The sequence below is a fragment of the Caretta caretta genome, chromosome 5 (assembly GCF_965140235.1).
Source record: "Caretta caretta isolate rCarCar2 chromosome 5, rCarCar1.hap1, whole genome shotgun sequence".
NCBI classification, from domain to species: Eukaryota; Metazoa; Chordata; order Testudines; family Cheloniidae; genus Caretta; species Caretta caretta.
Genome location: NC_134210.1, coordinates 43,507,546 through 43,526,935, shown reverse-complemented (window position 1 = coordinate 43,526,935; position 19,390 = coordinate 43,507,546). Strand labels below are relative to the sequence as shown.

Genomic DNA, 19,390 nt, shown 5'->3' with positions numbered 1-19,390 from the left:
ATATTCAGAAATTCAGTACATGCTGCAGTCCTTCAGGTCTTACGAAATTTAGGTCAGCCAGTACAATTTTAATTCACACAGCAGACTGTAGGTGTCCAGTCTTTTAAAGCCCATTGATAAATAAGGCGTATCAACTCTACTACTAACTACGTTTCCATTTAGTAGGGGAAAGACTTTGACCTACAACAGAGTTTTTAAATAAAAAGGATATACACCACAGCTGTGACCCAGAAAACACAGCAATTCTTTCAGTTCTTCTATCTATTACCAGTAAATTACAGTAAATTCACATATTGATCTACACACCCCCATATGGAAGGGAAAAGGTGCCATCGACTTTTATTGCATGTTGCTGAGTCCCATTCTCAGGAATCAATAAAGCCTACAGTGTTCATAAGCTGCTAAAGAGTGAGCGAATGTTGTGGTACTGGGTACCTTTTAGAACCACAGTAAAATCAGCTTCATCTTTCAATAGTTGCAAGGTTTTCATATATTCAGAAGCCTGATCTTAAGAGATTTTTCAGCTGTCCATAAAAAGCTTCATAAAGGAAATCTTTCAAGTAAATATCAATAATTCACTATTTTTTAAAAAACATGAAGAAATAACATGAGAAAAAACAATACTGCTATTTACCATCTATAATTTGCTGCCTTAGATCTGAAGGTCTCCAGCTTCTTGCATCTCATTAAGATATGGTCATTCGGTTAGTTGGTGACTTTGTTTAATGTGTGTGTACACACAGAGTACACCAAAAGGCACCTGGTTACAAGCAGTTTCATTACATAATTATTCTGCCACTTAAATACCAACCGCTTCCATGGCTTACATATAAAAAATAATAATCTTATGTTTACCGTTTTTCCTTTTCACCTATAGGTAGCACCAACAATTTTCCATGGTGAGTCCTCCTGAAAAAGGGTGCCAGGGCATTTAAACATCTAAACTGAGCCCTTGAATTTATAAACAATATTACATTATGTTTCAACTTTCTCCTCTCACCTAATGCTAAGAAATCAATGCAACCAGTGAATCAACTTCAATGTACGTCAATAGGTGTCTACTACAGATTTCAGTAGGATGCACATAAATTGAAGGAAAGAGCCACTTAAACTCAGATTTAACCTGAAGAAGCCTCTTGGGTTATCTAGGCTGACGTCAGGCACTTGACAATACAATTCATTTTTGTTTTTTAAACTAACCTCCCCACAGTTATTTTGCTATAGTGACTGCTGACAGTCTTTTTCAGGGCAGAAATCTATCAGTGGATCAACTCCAGGGGTATTGAAATGTGCTGTGAAGGGAATACCCAGAAGTCTGCTTAAACCTTGACATTATCATCAATGTACAGGCAAATTAAGTGGATGGGGAGGACACTTTAAAGAAAACATATATAAAAAAACACAATATAGAATGAAAAAAAAATCAGTGGCTCTGTCACACACAACATGGAACTGATTTAAACAGTCAATAAGTGTTCTACCATAGATTAACAAGATACTGTGGCAATATTAAGATTTATAATAGACTAATCAAATTATGTAAAGAGTTGGCAGTTAGATTTGTTTTACTTTGCCTACCATATGTTTACAAAGTTTCTTAGTGTTTGAATCCCTATGGAGCAAGAGGATTCTGTATTTTGGAATAATGCTTTGCGCAAGCAGAAAAGGTCTGGTCTAGTAGTAGATACACTATATGTTGTCTCACATCTCTCCAGCGGCCAGTTTGTTGTAAGATTCAGCAACAAGAAGAGCACTGAATTTACCTGTTATGAATTATATTGCCTAAAAGATGTCCCTAAAAATGGATTTTCATTGTTAAAGTCATGGGAGCAAATGCACAGAAGATGAAGAAAAGAGCAGGTCGTGTTCTGTAGCCAGACCAAATATTTCTTTAGATTTCAATCTAACGTTGGCTACAGTAAGCTGTAGCTCACAAAAGCTTATGCTCAAATAAATTGGTTAGTCTCTAAGGTGCCACAAGCACTCCTTTCCTTTTTGCCAATACAGACTAACACGGCTGCTACTCTGAAAGCTCTTAATTGTTCAGACAGCAGCAGCAGCAATTTAAAAACGCTGCTGGCCATAGATATGCTCTACTGTTTAAAAGAAGAATACCGCTGGAATTAGTTGTTTCCTCCATTTTTAGAGACTAAGTACAACCACTACCTTGGAAGGATAAAAGGTTGACCCTGCTAGGATTCAAACCTGTGCTTTCAGCGAGTCCTGGTGTGCTGGTATTTGGCATTTGGAAGCCAAAACACCCACATTCCAAGACTCAGGGCACCATTTACTTCGTACAAGTGTGCAAACTTAAACTGCCTTTTTTTTTTAATAAAATTTATTCCATGTTAGATACATGGGTATTTTAAACCTAGTGTAAGCACACTTTTGAGGGCAAGTATCCAATTCATACCCATGGAAGAAATTAATACTGAAATATTGAATGAAACTGAAAGTAATTGGTACAATTCTCAATGATTTTATCTATAAACCATTTCTCAGTTGACCAGTAGATACATTACTAACTAACTTCATACTCCATCCTAAGTTCACAGTTGATAGCAGCCTATGCTATCCAAACTCTACTACTTTATGAGTACAGTTAAGTGCTGGTTACTTGAATAGTGACTACTGATATTAATAAAATATAAAAGCCTTTCCAACTCTAAAGAATAGCCCCATCAAAAAATAGTATTTTCATACCAACATGAATACAGTATATCCTGATGTGTACTCTAGACACTTTATAGCCATTTTGTCTTTTTGTTTTTTAAAAGACCTCTTAGGAAAATGCAGGAGAAAATAATTACTATGACCAGGAATAATAGTTAGATTTGATGCCTACTATGCTGCATTCTATATTTTCTCAGTGTGACTTTTATCAATAAATAACCGTGTTTCTTTAACTAAAAAGTGTGGAAAATTCTGATTGAATTTTCCACTTCAAAGTACACAAAATCATTTCATCTAACACGCTGTGTTAGAAAATCCATGCTCCATTCTGACCTCCTGTTGCACAGTCTATTTCACCCATTGGCAATGTACCATATCACTGCATGACCGGTAGAGCAGAGTAAACACATTGACTGAGAAATGTTTGAAAACACCAATCTCACATAGATTCCAGCTACTACCAAACTCAAACAAACATTCTCATCCTTATAATTTAAGAGCACTATAGTTCACTCGGAAAAATTCATGCAAGACATAAAATCCTAGCTGCTTGTACAACTGTGCAGCTGAACAAACATAGGAACACTAGTATTGTTTTTCAGTGCTTTAGGTTTGGAAAAAAACTTCCATCAACTTTCAGATAAATACCTGGTTTTTCTGGGCTTTTCGCATGAGGGAGGGGATGATGGAGGAACACATAAGGACAAACTCATATGGGCATTTCCAAATGCACCATACATTTCCCATTAAAACACAGCTGTGCAAGCTCCCGGTAACAGCTTTCTCACTCTCCACTGCCAAGCATGTGGAAACATTGCAGCTCAGGTTCCTCTCTCTCACCCATATCTATTCTTTTTCACCCTTCCCCCAGCCCATTTTCCACACTTGCTGGTGGATGGAAACTAGACACCTTAGCACTGCCTAACCCACACCTGGGTGAGCAAGTGGTTTCTATTTCATTTGTTGTACATACAGCTGGGCTGCTCCAGGGGCCCCACCGGATGCTACCAGCCACGTTTATCACGTGTTGTTTACCAGCAACAGTGGGGGTTTTCTATAGTGATGAAGACGACATAGCAAACCCCCACTCCTGCCAATCTGTATCTTCTTTCTGGTGCTTTTACACACCTGGTTAAATGTAACCTTAGCTCTGAATATCCTGGTTCTTATTTAGAACACTTTTTGAACTACAAAGGTTCCTTGAAGAGATTCTTCCCCTTAACAGGCAGAACTGCACATCATAAACATTAGTCCTTTGCCATGAATACATGTCTGTAATGTATTTAAGATAGTCTACCACAGTACTAGCTTACCAACCAGATAGTCTAGCCTCTCTCATTATTATGGTATGATCACATTAGTAATTTACGTATCTGCAGCCTTGGCTTTACCATTTTTCACTTAAGACCTTAGGATCTCAGTTCAGGTCCCAAGAGCTGCTGATATTAGAACGTAAGAATGGCCATACTGGGTCCAACTATCCCAGTATCCTGTCTTCCAACAATGGCCAATGCCACGTGCTCCAGAGGGAATTAACAGAACCAGTAATCATCAAGTGATCCATCCCTGTCGCCCATTCCCAGCTTCTGGTAAACAGAAGCTAGGGACGCCATCCCTGCCCATCCGAGCTAATAGCCATTGATGGTCCTATCCTCCATGAATATATCTAGTTCTTTTTTGAACCCTGTTATAGTCTTGGCCTTCACAACATCCTCTGGCAAGGAGTTCCACAGGTTGACTGTGCGTTGTGTAGAAAAAATACTTCCTTTTGTTCGTTTTAAACCTGCTGCCTATTAATTTCATTTGGTGGCCCCTAATTCTTGTGTTATGAGAAGGAGTAAATAACTCTTTCTTACTTACTTTCTCCACATCAGTCATGATTTTATAGACCTCCATCATATTTCCCCCCTTAGTCATCTCTTTTCCAAGCTGAAAAGTCCCAGACTTATTAATCTCTCCTCATACGGCAGCCGTTTCATACCCCTAATCATTTTTGTTGCCCTTTTCTGAACCTTTTCTAAGTCCAATATATCTTTTTTGAGATGGGACGACCACATCTGCACGCAGTATTCAAGATGTGGGTGTACCAAGTATTTATAAATAGGCAATATGATATTTTCTGTCTTATTATCTCTCTCTTTCTTAATGATTCCCAACATTCTGTTAGCTTTTTTTGACTGCTGCTGCACATGGAGTGGATGTTTTCAGAGAACTATCCACAATGACTCCAAGATCTCTTTCTTGAGTGCTCACAGCTAATTTAGACCCCATCATTTTATATATATATAGTTCATACATATAAACATTAGATTATGTTTTCTAATGTGCATTACTTTGCATTTATCAACATTGAATTTTACATGACATTTCATTGCCCAGTCAACCAGTTTTGAGAGTTCCTTTTGTAGCTCTTGGCAGTCTGCCTGGGACTTAACTATCTTGAGTAGTTTTGTATCATCCGCAAATTTTGCCACCTCACTGTTTACCCCTTTTTCCATCATTTATGAATATGTTGAATAGGACTGGTCCCTTTACAGACCCCGGCGGATACCACTATTTACACCGCTCTCCATTCTGAAAACTGACCATTTATTCCTACCCTTTGTTCCCCATCTTTTAACCAGTTATCAATCCATGAGAGAACCTTCTCTCTTATCCCATGACAGCTTACTTTGCTTAAGAGCCTTTGGTGACGGACCTTGTCAAAGGCTTTCTGAAAATCTAAATATACTATATCCACTGGATCCCCCTTTGTCCACATGCTTGTTGATCCCCTCAAAGAATTCTAGCAGATTGGTGAGGCATGATTTTCCTTTACAAAAAACATGTTGACTCTTTCCCTATAGATTACGTTCATCTATGTGTCTGAAAATTTTGTTCTTTACAACAGTTTCAACCACTTTGCCCAGTTTTGAAGTCAGGCTTACCATAATTGCCGGGATCACCTCTGGAGTCCATTTTAAAAATTGGCGTCACATTAGCTATCCTCCCATCATTTAAATCAGTTTCTGTACCAAATGATAGGTTACAGGCAACAGTGTTTCTTTTATTATTGAACAATATATGTTTAACATCTCAAAGTTACTAGCACATTCTTGGGATAGCTAGAAATGAAAACACAATCCTAAAATATTTTCACTAGCTTGAAAAGTAGAACATATGCTTTGTGGATACTGTAGCTCCAGGGCCGATTTCATCAGCAGAGGAGTCTATTTCCAGTCATAGAAACTATTGAAAATTATAGAAGAGATTCAGTGGATATTACTGCATCCTGTAACTAACTGTTACGGCATTCAGTCTTGAATTAGGATTAAGAAGGATTTTTTAAAAGTCAATATCTTTGTTGCAATATTCTCTCCCTACATTCAGTTTGAAGATTGTGTTATTTAGCACACTGTACTATCAATATTTTCTCCAGGCTGACAAAATTTCAGAGCAATCCTCAGGAACTTACTAATGCTCCCAATTTATACTGGCAGCTCATCTGGAATAAACCTTTATTACCATTACGTATTGAAACACCTCAAGATTTTGAAACTAATCTTCTGAACACTTTCTCTTGTCCCTCTCCCCTCCCACCTCCTCACCCCACATGCTCCCACATCAAATTGATTTTTATTTGGATGGTTGCCTTTGCCAGCTTCACATATAACAATTTCATTGTGTCCTTTAGATTATTATTCCTACAGCATATTCTCCTTTACCATGGTTTACCCTTGTTCATTTCTTGCTCATATTTGCTATCTACTGAGAAATTTCAGTAAACAAAATCTCTGAGTACACTTCAAGTAAGTTTGGCTTCTAATTTTAGGCACTGTGCAGTTATGTAATAAGCAAGTCTGGTGAAAACTGATCAAAATTACTTTAATTTTTTAAATTATATTAACAATGTTTTAAAAAAATAAAATATTTCACTCAACATTTTTGTATCTAACACCAAACACATTATTTATTTTTATATTTTTATGCATGCAACTCTGCCTCTTAGCATCTTTTGTGCATGAAACTCTGCCTCTTAGGATCTTTTGTGCTGTTATATGCAAAAAGTTCTAAATGCTGTAATATCTAATGCACTAATTTTTATTAATACCATATATAAGAAACTTGTGCAACTCAATTCAACACATTTAAGAGTACATATAGTTTATGTTTCAATGATCTAAGTCACCAACCACAGAAATCTCGATGATACATGAATGACAAGCAGTATAATATTTGTACATAGTATCACTAAAACTATCTGCTACTGGATAGGAACTGTTGGAGTAGTGAGCTAACATATCACAATAAGAGGCCCTTAGCTTTGTGTAATGAAATCTGAAAAAAAGAACAGGAAAATACCAAATAATTTTGAACTGAAAAAAAGAAAGAAATATGACAATAACTTGAGCCTGTAGGTACAAGGCAAAGGGAACAAAGGAGTTATCCAACGGTGACTACTATTGTTGTCATGGCTGCCATGGATCAGTTAGGTTCTAGGAAGAGGGAACAATCCACATCTCCTCCATCCTTGGTCTTCTCTTCTCCCCACTATCCATTGATAGCCTCACCTGGTCATGTGGCTTTGCCTCCAATTCACTAATTACCCAAACTTTCCCTCTCTTTGGACGCTTTTTTGGGTCTCTGATCTCCCTTCCTGAATGGCCCAGTATAAACTCAAATATGGCTAAAACACTTTCTCCATAAATACTCTCTTCTTAGTCACCATTGGCTTCTCTATTATGCTTTGCAGATAGGGTTACTGGCTTAGTGGATGGGAAAAGCAGTAGACATGATTAAGTTTATGTTTTAGTCACAGGTATTTTTAGTAAAAGTCATGGACAGGTCACAAAGAGTAAACAAAAATTTGTGGACCAAGACCTGTCCATGACTTGTCCCTCTTCTGAGGGGGTCGGAGGCACCCATCTGCCACTCTGACATGGCATCCTGGGAGGTATGCTGCCTGCCAGGGGCCCATATCCAAGACGTTACGGAGTGATTGCCGAGGATCATCCGGCCCTCTGACTACTACCCCATGCTAGTACCCATCCATGTGGGTACTAATGATACTGCAAAGTATGACCCTCAGCAGATCAGAAGTGACTACAGGACTCAGAGTTAGGGAGAAGGAGTTGGGAGCACAGGTGGTGTTCTCTTCGATCCTTCTGGTCAAGGGTAGAAGCCCAGGCAGAGACAGATGCATCCTGCAGGTGAATGCCTGGCTGCGAGGATGGTGTCACCAGGTGGGCTCCAGCTTCTTTGACCACAGGATTCTGTTCCAGGAAGAAGGACTGCTAAGCAGAGATGGGGTCCCACTATCGAGGAAGGGGAAGAGCATATTTGGGTTCAGACTGGCTAACCTATTGAGGAGGACTTTAAACTAGGGTCGAAGGGGGCAGGTGACCAAAGCCCACAGGTAAGTCAAAAACATGGAGACCTGGGAGAAGGGTTGAAATTTGGTGGGGGAGCATGGGCTGTTTAGCAGGGATAAAGGAGAGACAAGACAGAACTGTGGAGGGAGGAGGGAAATCAAATCAGTATCTTAGATGTCTGTATACTAATGCGAGAAGTATGGGGAATAAGCAGGAAGAACTCAAAATGCGGGTAAATAAACACAACTATGACATAGTTGGCATCACAGAACTTGGTGGGATAATAGGCATGACTGGAATATTAATATAGAAGGGTACAGCTTGCTCAGGAAGGACAGGCAGGGAAACAAGGGAGGAGGTGTTGCCTTATATATTAAAAATGTATACACTTGGACTGAGGTTGAGATGGAAATAGGAGACAGACTTGTTGAAAGTCTCTGGGCAAGGATAAAAGGGGTAAAAATACAAGGGTGATGTCACGATAGGCGTCTACTACAGACCACCTAACCAGGAAGAAGAGGTAGATGAGGCTTTTTTAAAACAATTAACAAAATCATCCAAAGCACAGGACTTGGTGGTGATGAGGGACTTCAACTACTCAGACATTTGTTGGGAAAATAACACAGCAAAGCATAGATTATCCAACAAGTTATTGGAATGTATTGGAGACAATTTTTTATTTCAGAAGATGGAGAAAGCAACTAAGAGAAAGGCAGTTCCAGATTTGATGTTGACAAATAGGGGGAAACTGGTTGAGAATGTGAAAGTGGAAGGCAGCTTGGGTGAAAGTGATCATGGAATGGTAGAGTCCATGATTCTAAGGAACAGTAGGAGAGAGAACAGCACAATAAAAACAATGGATTTCAAGAAGGCAAACTTTAGCAAACTCAGAGTTGGTAGGTAAGATCCCACAGGAAGCAAACAGTTGGCAGTTTTTCAAAGAGACATTAAAGGCACATGAGCAAACAATCCCACTATGTAGGAAAGATAAGGAGTATGGCAGGGGCCACCCTGGCTTAACGAGGAGATTTTCAATATTCTAAAAATCAAAAAAGAGTCATACAAAAAGTAGAAACTAGGTCAAATTACAAAGGATGAATATAAACAAACAACAATAGTATGTAGGGACAAAATTAGAAAGGCCAAGGCACAAAACAAGATCAAACTAGGTAGAGACATAAAGGACATTCTACAAATACATTAGAAGCAAGAGGATGACCAAGGACAGAGTAGGCCCATTACTCAATGAGGGGGGAAAAACAAGAACAGAAAATGTGGAAATGACAGAGGTGCTTAATGACTTCTTTGTTTAGGTTTTCACTAAGAAGGTTGGTGGTGATTGGACATCTAACATAGTGAATGCCAGTGAAAATGAGGTAGGAGCAGGTTTCAGAGTAACAGCCATGTTAGTCTGTATTCGCAAAAAGAAAAGGAGTACTTGTGGCACCTTAGAGACTAACCAATTTATTTGAGCATAAGCTTTTGTGAGCTACAGCTCACTTCATCGGATGCATACTGTGGAAACTGCAGAAGACATTATATACACAGAGACCATGAAACAATACCTCCTCCCACCCCCACTCTCCTACTGGTAATAGCTTATCTAAAGTGATCACTCTCCTTACAATGTAGGAGCAGAGGCTAAAATAGGGAAAGAACAAATTAAATGTCTTCAGGTCACCAGGACATGATGAAATGCATCCTAGAATACTTAGGGAGCTGACTGAAAGGATATCTGAGCCATTCGTGATTATCTTTGAAAAGTCATGGAAGACGGGAGAGATTCCAGAAGACTGGAAAAGGGCAAATATTGTACCAATCTATAAAAAGGGAAATAAGGATAACCTGGGGAATTACAGACCAGTCAGCTTAACTTCTGTACCTGGAAAGATAATGGAGCAAATAATTAAGCAATTAAGCAGTTAAGCAAACATCTAGAAGATAATAATGTGATAAGTAATAGCATGGATTTGTCAAGAACAAACCATGTCAAACCAACCTGACAGCTTTCTTTGACAGGGAAACAAGCCTTGTGGATAGGAGGGAAGCAGTAGACAGGTATATCTTGACTTTAGTAAAGCTTTTGATACTGTCTTGCATGACCGCCTCAAAAACAAACTAGGGAAATGCAACCTAGATAGAGCTACTATAAGGTGGGTACAAAACTGGTTGAAAACCCATTCCCAGAGAATAGTTATCAGTGGTTCACAGTCATGCTGGAAGGGCATAATGAGTAGGGTCCTGCAGGGATCAGTTCTGGGCCAGGTTCTGTCAATATCTTCATCAATGATTTAGATAATGGCATAGAGAGTTTGCGGACGATACCAAGCAGGGAGGGGTTGCAAGTGCTTCAGAGGATAGGATTAAAATTCAAAATGATCTGGACAAACTGGAGAAATGGTCTGAAATAAATAGGATGAAATTCAATAAGGGCAAATGCAAAGTACTCCAGTTAGAAAGAATCAGTTGCACACATACAAAATGGAAAACGACTGCCTAAGAAGGAGTACTGCAGAAAGAGATCTGGGGGTCATAGTGGACCACAAGCTAAATATGAATCAACAGTGTAACACTGTTGCAAAAATAAATAAATAAATAAATAAAAAAGCAAACAGCATTCTGGGATGTATTAGCAGGAGTCAGAGTAACAGCCGTGTTAGTCTGTATTTGCAAAAAGAAAAGGAGTACTTGTGGCACCTTAGAGACTAAGTATGCATCCGATGAAGTGAGCTGTAACTCACGAAAGCTTATGATCAAATAAATTGGTTAGTCTCTAAGGTGCCACAAGTACTCCTTTTCTATTAGCAGGAGTGTTGTAAGCAAGACACGAGAAGTAATTCTTCCACTTTACTCCACACTTATTAGGCCCCAACTGGAGTATTGTGTCCAGTTCTGGGCGCCACATTTCAGGAAAGATATGGATAAATTGGAAAAAGTCCAGAGAAGAGCAACAAAAATGATTAAAGGTCTAGAAAACATGACCTATGAGGGAAGACTGAAACAACTGGGTTTGTTTAGTCTTGAAAAGAGAAGACGACTGAGAAGGGACATTATAACTGTTTTCAAGTACATAAAAAGTTGTTACAAGAAGGAGGGAGAAGAATTGTTGTTCTTAACCTCTGAGGATAATACAAGAAGCAATGGGCTTAAATTGCAGCAGAGAAGGTTACGCTGGACATTAGGAAAAGCTTCCTAACTGTCAGGTTGGTTAAGCACTGGAATAAATTGTCTAGGGAGGTTGTGGAATCACCATCATTGGAGATTTTTGAAAGTAGGTTAGACAAACACCTGTCAGGAATGGTCTAGATAATACTTAGTCCTGCCATGGGTGCAGGGAACTGGACTAGATGACCTCTCGAGGTCCCTTCCAGTCCTGTAATTCTACATACTCGACTAAATCTTGGATGCTCTGGGGAAGGGGGCAGCCCAGGGGCACCATGGGTGCTCTGGGTAGCGGTGGGATGGCCCAGGGACATTGCAGGTGCTCAGGGGAGGGGGGAGGGTTTGACACTGTCCCATATGACATTCTCATTGGCAAACAACAACGTGGTTTAAATAAAATTACTCTACGTTGGGCGCAAAACTGGTTGAAAGACTGTACTCAAAAAGAAGTTATCAAAACAGTAGTGGGGAATACATCATGGTATCACACAGGAGATTGTCCTGGGTCCAGTACCATTCATTATTTTCATTAATAAAAAAAAAAGTGGAGAGTATGCTTATAAAATTTTCTGATGACACCAACCTGGGAGCACATTAACAGAAGTGTCTGATGTAAGACATAGAAAGTAACTGTCCTGCTCTACTCAGCATTGGGAACTCCTCAGCTGGAGTATTTTGTGAAGTTCTGGGCACCACATGCAAGAAAGATGTGGACAAACTGGAGAGAGTGCAGAAAAGAGCAACACAAATGATCAAACAGTTAGAAAACCTGACCTATGGGGAAAGGTTAAAAAAATGGGCTTGTTTAGTCTTGAGAAAAGAAGACCAAGGGGGGACCTGATAAAAGTATTTTAATGTGTTAAGGGCTAGGATAAAGTGATCAGTTGTTCTCTATGGCCACTGAGGGTAAGACAAGTAGTAATGATCTTAATCTGCAGCCAGAGAGTTTTAGATTAGGTACTAGGATAAATTTTCTAACTATACGGGTAGTTACGCACTGGAATAGGTTTCCAAGGGAGGGTGTGGAATCCCTGTCCCTGGAGGTTTTTAAGAACAGTTTAGACAAATACCTGTCACGGATGGTTTAGATACACTTGCTTCAGTGCAGGGGGCTGGATTAGATGACCTCGAGGTCCCCTCCAGCCCTACATTTCAATGATTGACATTTCTCCAATTCACAGCCCTGGTATAATTATCAACTCTTCTCCCCTCACAGAAAGTTCTTTGCAAGTTATAGCGCTTCTTCCTCTAATACTCCAAAGTCCACTCATTCCTTTTGTCTACATTACCATAACCCTTGGTCAACTCCAGGCACATCCTCTGACTTCACTTTATTTCACCTTTAATTCATCTACAGTGCTTCCATAAAAATCATTTACCTGGCCGAAGGCTCTGACTATGTCTAGCACCTCTTCAAATCCATTAACTGGGTTTCTGGTAACTTTATCAGTATTAAACTCTTAGACTTTGTCCTCACCATCAATGTACTGTTCTGCTTACATTAATTATTGTTGTCCCCCTAACAAGGTCCAACTTTCCTGAGTAACTCCCCCTTTGGGTTCACCTCCAAGCCTCCCTCCACGCTGTGCTATGCAGCATAATGTGACTCTACTCTCTCCTCCTTACAGTCCTTCCTGAAAACACAAGGATGTCTGTTAACCCTATTTCTTCCACCTCCATCCTGTCTTAACCTGTAAAACAAGAGTTCACATAATGGTTTTGGTGACTAACATGACAGGAACCTACTGTTAACATATTCAGTTTCATTATTTCCCTAACACTCTGCCCTTCTCTGTACGATCTATTTAGTTCTGCATACAGGGATTTATCTTCCTCTCTGTGAGGATTCAGCATGTTTGGCTCTATACAAAAATAACTAGGTAACAAAATAAGAAATGGCTTGGATCCTAGTTAACAAGTGACAGCCTCTCTCCCAGTAACCTGTTATAACTGTTGAGGTTAGTTGTGGTACTCAGGATAACAGTCCCTAACTTTAGGTGCCTGGGACTTGCTGACCACTTTTCTTAGTGGATGGCCCATGACTCAAATTCAGTTCTCCCACAGGTCCACCAGAATCTGAGACTGCTGAGCTTTAGGATAGAAGGGAAGCCGTATGGCCTTTCTCAAATGTACAGTAATCTTGTGGGAAAAGGGGGAAACTAAGGGAATTGGGGTAGGGGAGTCCACTGTGACTTTATTTTTGTTAGATTCTTGCAAAAAAAGTAGGAAAAATTGTTGCAGTATTATGCACATGATCTGAAATATGCAATGTGGTACTTTTAATTAATCTAGAAAATAAAACTAATATCCACAATAGCTATTGTTTTCCACATCATGCTGATTAGATTTCTTGAACCTTACCCAATTTTTATATACCTGTAACTGAAATGATCTTCTAGGAAAGGCAGAATCAGCTTGTCAGTATATCTGACATTGCTGTTGAATCTGCCAGCATAAATACGAATGCCCAACGGCATCTTTAATTTTACACATTTGTATCAGGGCTTGCTCAAGAGACTAATCAATGTTATCCCAAGACACCCTTCCCAAATTGTTTGTGGCATTATTATAAGAAATATTCCATTTTAATATTGTGAGAGAGAAGAATTAATTGTATGTCACGTGTTTGTGAATACACTTCAAAAATGTGAAAAAATACAGATAATGAACAGAACACATAGCAAAAGCAGCAAATATAATTATAATTTTCTATATACACACTGTACATCTAGATAACTCACCCACAACTCTTAAAGAAGGTGCACCAATTATACATGCATAATGAATATCTTCAATATGCAATTCATCTTTACGAAACAGTGCTGACCATATTACTCACAGGTGGGTAATAATTAAGTGTACATCAGATCTTCACTACAGCTGTCACATTCCACTGGTACAACATTCCATTTTTAAAACTGTCCTTCAGAAAGTCCACTCACTTTTGTAGCTGCTGGTTCCACTAGTCTCTGACGGTGCCGTGTTGAGCTGAAATGGCTCTTCTGAGGCAGCCCTTCCTGACAGTGAATGGAAGACGGGAAGGGAAAAGAAGAGAGAAAAGGGAAGATGATAGATCATGGAGGGGATGGAATGAAGGATGGTCAGAGAAGGGAGAGGGAGAGTATTTAACTGAACTATCTAAGAGCTTTATGAAATATATTCCACAGTTTCACCATATGCGTATCAGAGAAAAATGAAGTTATTTTGCTTGTAACCTCATGAGGCTTCTATATATGTATTAATGAGAAAGCATGAATATAGATGACAAAGATATACACACAGATGTTACAAAAGCTTTGTCTTGCCATTATCACGTACTTAAACTAGCAAATGTATCATCAATTTTGAAAGTGCACAGAAAAAAAAAATCTTATTTAACCCAATTCAATCCATACTCTAACTGAAAAATCTGAAGTCCCCTAGGTAAAAAAATACCTCTTTAGATTTACATCCATCGTACACACTTTTTAGAGCTTCAAAAGATGAATCAACTACATTATATTTTTCAGATTTACACTTAACAGGTATGAGAGATTCATTCCTTCTTTTCAATGAATTGTTAAGGAATGGGTTGTAAAAGACAACTGTTCTGTCTTATGGACCAGAATCTGAAGGAACACTCTGTTGGAAGAAATGCAGGTACATAGTCTGAAATACAGACATAAAAATTATCTAGGTCATTGGCTCACTTGCTTTGTAGACTGATTCCGACAAACCCATCTGTTGGATTGTCAACACCTGCTGCGGTTTTCACAAGAACAAGTGCTCTCTGGGGATTGACTACTGTAACCTTTGGTACCCTATTCTTGCCATTCCTCATGGTACCCCTTAGGGACCATGGTAAATGTGGGGGTGACACCTCAAAATGTTGCTTCAATCAAGGGCTCCAATAGGCACCATTCTCCTCTACCCAATTCTCATGAGAGTTAAGATGGCTGCTTTCCTTTCAGGGACTTTACCTCAACATGCTAAATCAAATTGTCCAAATAAGAAACAAGATTTATTGAGAGAGAGAGAGAGATCAGATTAAAAAAACCAAAAGAGGTATGCATACCGTATAATCTGCATCTCTGCAAGAGATAAACTAAGCAAAAGCATCCTGTATTAGCTTCAATAAAGAAATAAAATGTTTTATATTTCTATTAAGCATATCCGTCTTTGGCCGGCCAGCTTATCAGAGCCATATGACATCTTCTGTTCTCCCTCTTTCTCCTCTTTACCTAACTCACAACCCTGACACTCTCTTTTCAGGATTATCTGAAGTGTCTGGCTTCCCATACCAAACCCACCCCAATGAGGTATTCTGCTGGGGGTTTCACACCATGAACGTTGTCTATATTCAAAATCCATTCAAGATTGCATTAGCAAATCTGAATGAACAATTTCAGTTCTCATTTATCTTTACTCTGACACCCTATACACACACCCTTTTGTTCTCTTAATTATCATGATATATCATTTTTATTTGTATGGGTATTTGTCTGAGTATGCTCAGTTTTCTTTTAAAGCTATGATTCCCCCAATTCATGCTCAATATTAATTCTACTTTATATCACATATGAATCAGATCAATTTAATCTGTCATAAATATAAACAGGAGACTGCATATGAAAGAGGAATGTGGGAAATAGCCTAAAAATATCAAACATTTTTCCTCTTCTAAAAGATGAGGAAGTGTTCCTGAAACTCTTCATGAAGTTACAAAATACCTCAATTTGACTACTAAAATACATCAGATTTTACTACCCATTAGAATATACTGTAAACTACACATCCACCAGTTTGAAAATCTCCTAATTTGAAAGGAGTCAAAGTATTACTATGCTAATGATTTTCAATGCTGAATGAACTTAAATGCTAACTTCCGGGCAATATGTTTTTAATATCACGAGCTTTCCTCTCTAATATCAGAAAATCCTTTTCTAGATTACAACAGAGTCCCATGCTTTGGGGTCAAAAAGGTTAGGAAAGAAGTTGTTAGTGTTTTGGATATTAATAACAATGCAGTCCCTTCATAAAATGTACTATAAATATTTTATTTAAACAAAAGAAGCTAGAAAAAAATTAAACTGAGATGAGGATTGCGTTATCTATTATCCAGGATATGGAATTATAATAATTACCTTCTAGTTCTACCTAAAAAAAAAAATTTATATGCCACAGGTGAAGCTATGTCACCCTTTTCCTGGTCCCAGCTAGATCTCATTAGCCAACTACAAAGAGGTTGAGTCAGTAACAAAATGGAGGACTCCCAAGGAATATCTAATATCAAATTCCGGGGTGCAATCTACACCAGATTGTGTTAGCACCTGCCCTGCAACTTTGAGTGCCTTCCAATACTTTGCTGCTGTCACTCCCACATGGGCTGCTCACAAACAGCCCTCCAGCATTCAGGTCATACCCTGAGTGTCTGTGTAGAGCTGCAGCCTGCCAGCCACACATCAGTCACACTCTGGCTTCCAGCAGCCTCCATTACTACTTGCAGGGTGACCCCACCACACTCCCAGTCCCAAATTTCCCCAAAACATGTGTTCTGAACTGTGCAGCCCTCTTGTGGGCTGTTCAGATATTTTAAGTCCATTGCCCCTATAAGGGGACAATGTACAACAGTTTGCTACTTTTATTGGAGTTGCCAAACAATTCAGTTTAAAGACAACCCTGGATTAGTTTTGATTAAAGCATAAACCAAGTTTTATTTAGTTACAAGCAGATAGATTTTAATTGACTACAAGTATAAGGCATTAAAGTTGGAAATGGTTACGAGAGAAATAAAGACAAATCACTTCATAGTAACTAAACTTAAACAAACAAGACTTGGTTCAAGGTGAGGAACCTTTGATTAAATATTTCACAACAGGGCTGACCAAATTCTCAGTTCAGAATGCCTCCCAAAGTCCAAAGACTAGCTCCTTTGTCTTCCCAGGTAAAAGAGATAGAGGATATGTGGGGTGGTTTTGCCCCTCCCTTTTATAGTCCAATCGCCCTCTGAAAGGCATTTTCCTGAGGGTTTCCCCTAGATAAAGTTCCTTCCAGATGTAAGGATGGAGACATGGCATCTTGTGATGAAAGAGGTTCCACATTGTGGTTTGTTAAAATGCAAACTGATCTGTTCCTACCCCACTTCAGTGCCAAAAAATGGCCACTTTACCAGTGATTGCCAGTCAACTTTGATAAGATCTGGCTAGAGATGTCCTTTGTCTCCATCTAGTCCTTTGTCTTTGTAAAACTGGTATATCCACTCCCCAGACTAGTCTGGTAAACATATTTGAGTCATAACTTCATCTTATGTTCATAACTTTACATATAATGTTGCTACATACGTCACCATGATATTATTGACCAGAAAGTTATTAGTTTTCAAATGATACCTCACAAGGCATGTTTTGTACAAAAATTATTACAAGTGTATAGGGTGTGAATACAGAGTTGCATCTGGTGACACCTCGGTATTGAGGGAATCTGTGCTAATTCAGAAGGTGGCACTTTTCCAACTTAGTCAGTATTGAACTACAGCCCCAGACTAGAGCCAGGGGTCATTTCTGCTGGAGATTAAGTCGTCTGGATGAGATGTAAAACTTGAAAAGTAGAGCATTACAAACCTCATGGCACTCTTCAGAAAAGTAGGAGTGGTGTCCTGACCAAATTCCAACGTAGGCAAGTATATTCTGGAGTATCTAATTTCTCCAAAGTTTCATTTGGATGTGGCACTCCTCTTCATCCCTCCTAAACACGTTGAATAGTAGTGCTCAGAACTAAGACAGTTGCTGCATGCCATCTCAGGAGTGGCTATATTCTGTAGCGGATAAAGTGATCCCTTACTTACATCACACAGATACAGAATTGCTTAGCTAAACATATATAAAATGCTTTGAAAGCCTTGGATAAAAGCTTCTATAGATATGAAAATCATAAAACAGTAACTGACTTCTGCACTGAGGATCATAGTATTAAATACACACTTACAATGAAATTATAAATTAATTGAATTCTACGATGCTGTAGTTTACTTTTTGGTCCTCTTACATGAAGGTGAAATTTGTTCTTAATATTAGCTAATCACCTATAGTCAGGGAGGAGGAGAAGTGGTTGTTACTATTAATTCTAAGATGTTACACTGAATTCAAAATATAGAAACTCACCATTTCCTCTGAAGTAATTTTTAAGGTAAATAAAAGTGTTTGAATTCTTTCTTTTTGGGTCACCTATTTTCTAATTGAATCAAATAAATCCTTGACATAGGAAAAACACAAGATTAACAAACAGGTTTTTTGTTTGTTTGGTTTTTGGGGAGGTTTTTTGTTTTTTCCAGTTACAAGCAATAAAGAAAAAACTGCAGGGCAGCCTGATTTAGTACTCTTACGAATTTCATAAACTGCTGTAATGAAGTTTAAAAAAAACCCTCCAAAATCCAGTCTAAACCTAGGTCACCAGCTGAATTTGGCACCCTTTAGTTATTAGACATGAAAATCCTGACATCCAAAATAAAACTCAATAAATGTAACTTCCATGCTCTGTATAATTTTGACCTACTACAATGTATTTGTTTGGTGCTCACTTTTCCAATAGGTGCCAGTAGCAGGCAAAAGATCGCTCATTACTGCTCTGAAATGGTTTGTACAAAGTCAGGTTTCTGGGTAAATTATAGGATTCAGCTATCTATGAATTCTATGAATAATAATACCTCAGGGAAATAGATTCAGCAGCAGTTCTGCCACTATATATGGCATACTACTAGACTCCAGATTTGGTACATTATAAATTCACATTGCTCCCCATCACACTGGATCTTTAGTTTTCTATTTGGAAAGAATAACTCCTGCATGAACACTGGCAGAGTGCACTCCTCATTCAGACCCTGGCTACATTATATATAAAAGGCAGGCTATTGGGTAATCAGCAGAGGGGATACGGTTCTGGATTCCAGGTTCTGAAAAAGAGCCTATACAAAGGCCACAGGGTCATTATATAAAATGCATTATAATGTATATTCTGAGCAATAAATAGCCATACTTTACACTTACCTAGAACAATGCATCTAAATATTTCAAAGAATTTTGCAAAAAAATTTATTTTACATTGTGAGAGAGGTCGAAATTATTAGCGACCATTTACAGACAGGAAACATAAGCACAGATGTCTTGTCCAAGGTCACATACGTTATTTGTGGCAAAACTGGGAACAGAACCCAGGTAGAAGGAAAAAAG

General features: G+C 38.6%; 1 protein-coding gene across 9 annotated transcripts in view; it reads right to left on the bottom strand.

Annotated features, from left to right (window-relative positions):
• MAST4 (microtubule associated serine/threonine kinase family member 4) overlaps positions 1-19,390 on the bottom strand; it is a 436,616-nt gene that overhangs the window by 207,106 nt on the left and 210,120 nt on the right. For 2 of the 9 annotated variants that reach the window (XM_048849929.2, XM_048849930.2), the window contains exon 4: positions 14,129-14,203. The exons of 6 other annotated variants lie outside the window; for them this stretch is intronic. In XM_048849929.2, coding sequence (XP_048705886.2) covers positions 14,129-14,203 — 75 coding nt within the window. Of the gene's footprint in view, positions 1-14,128; positions 14,204-19,390 lie in introns of those variants that run through there. One more of the 9 variants, XM_048849941.2, reaches the window with a different exon arrangement.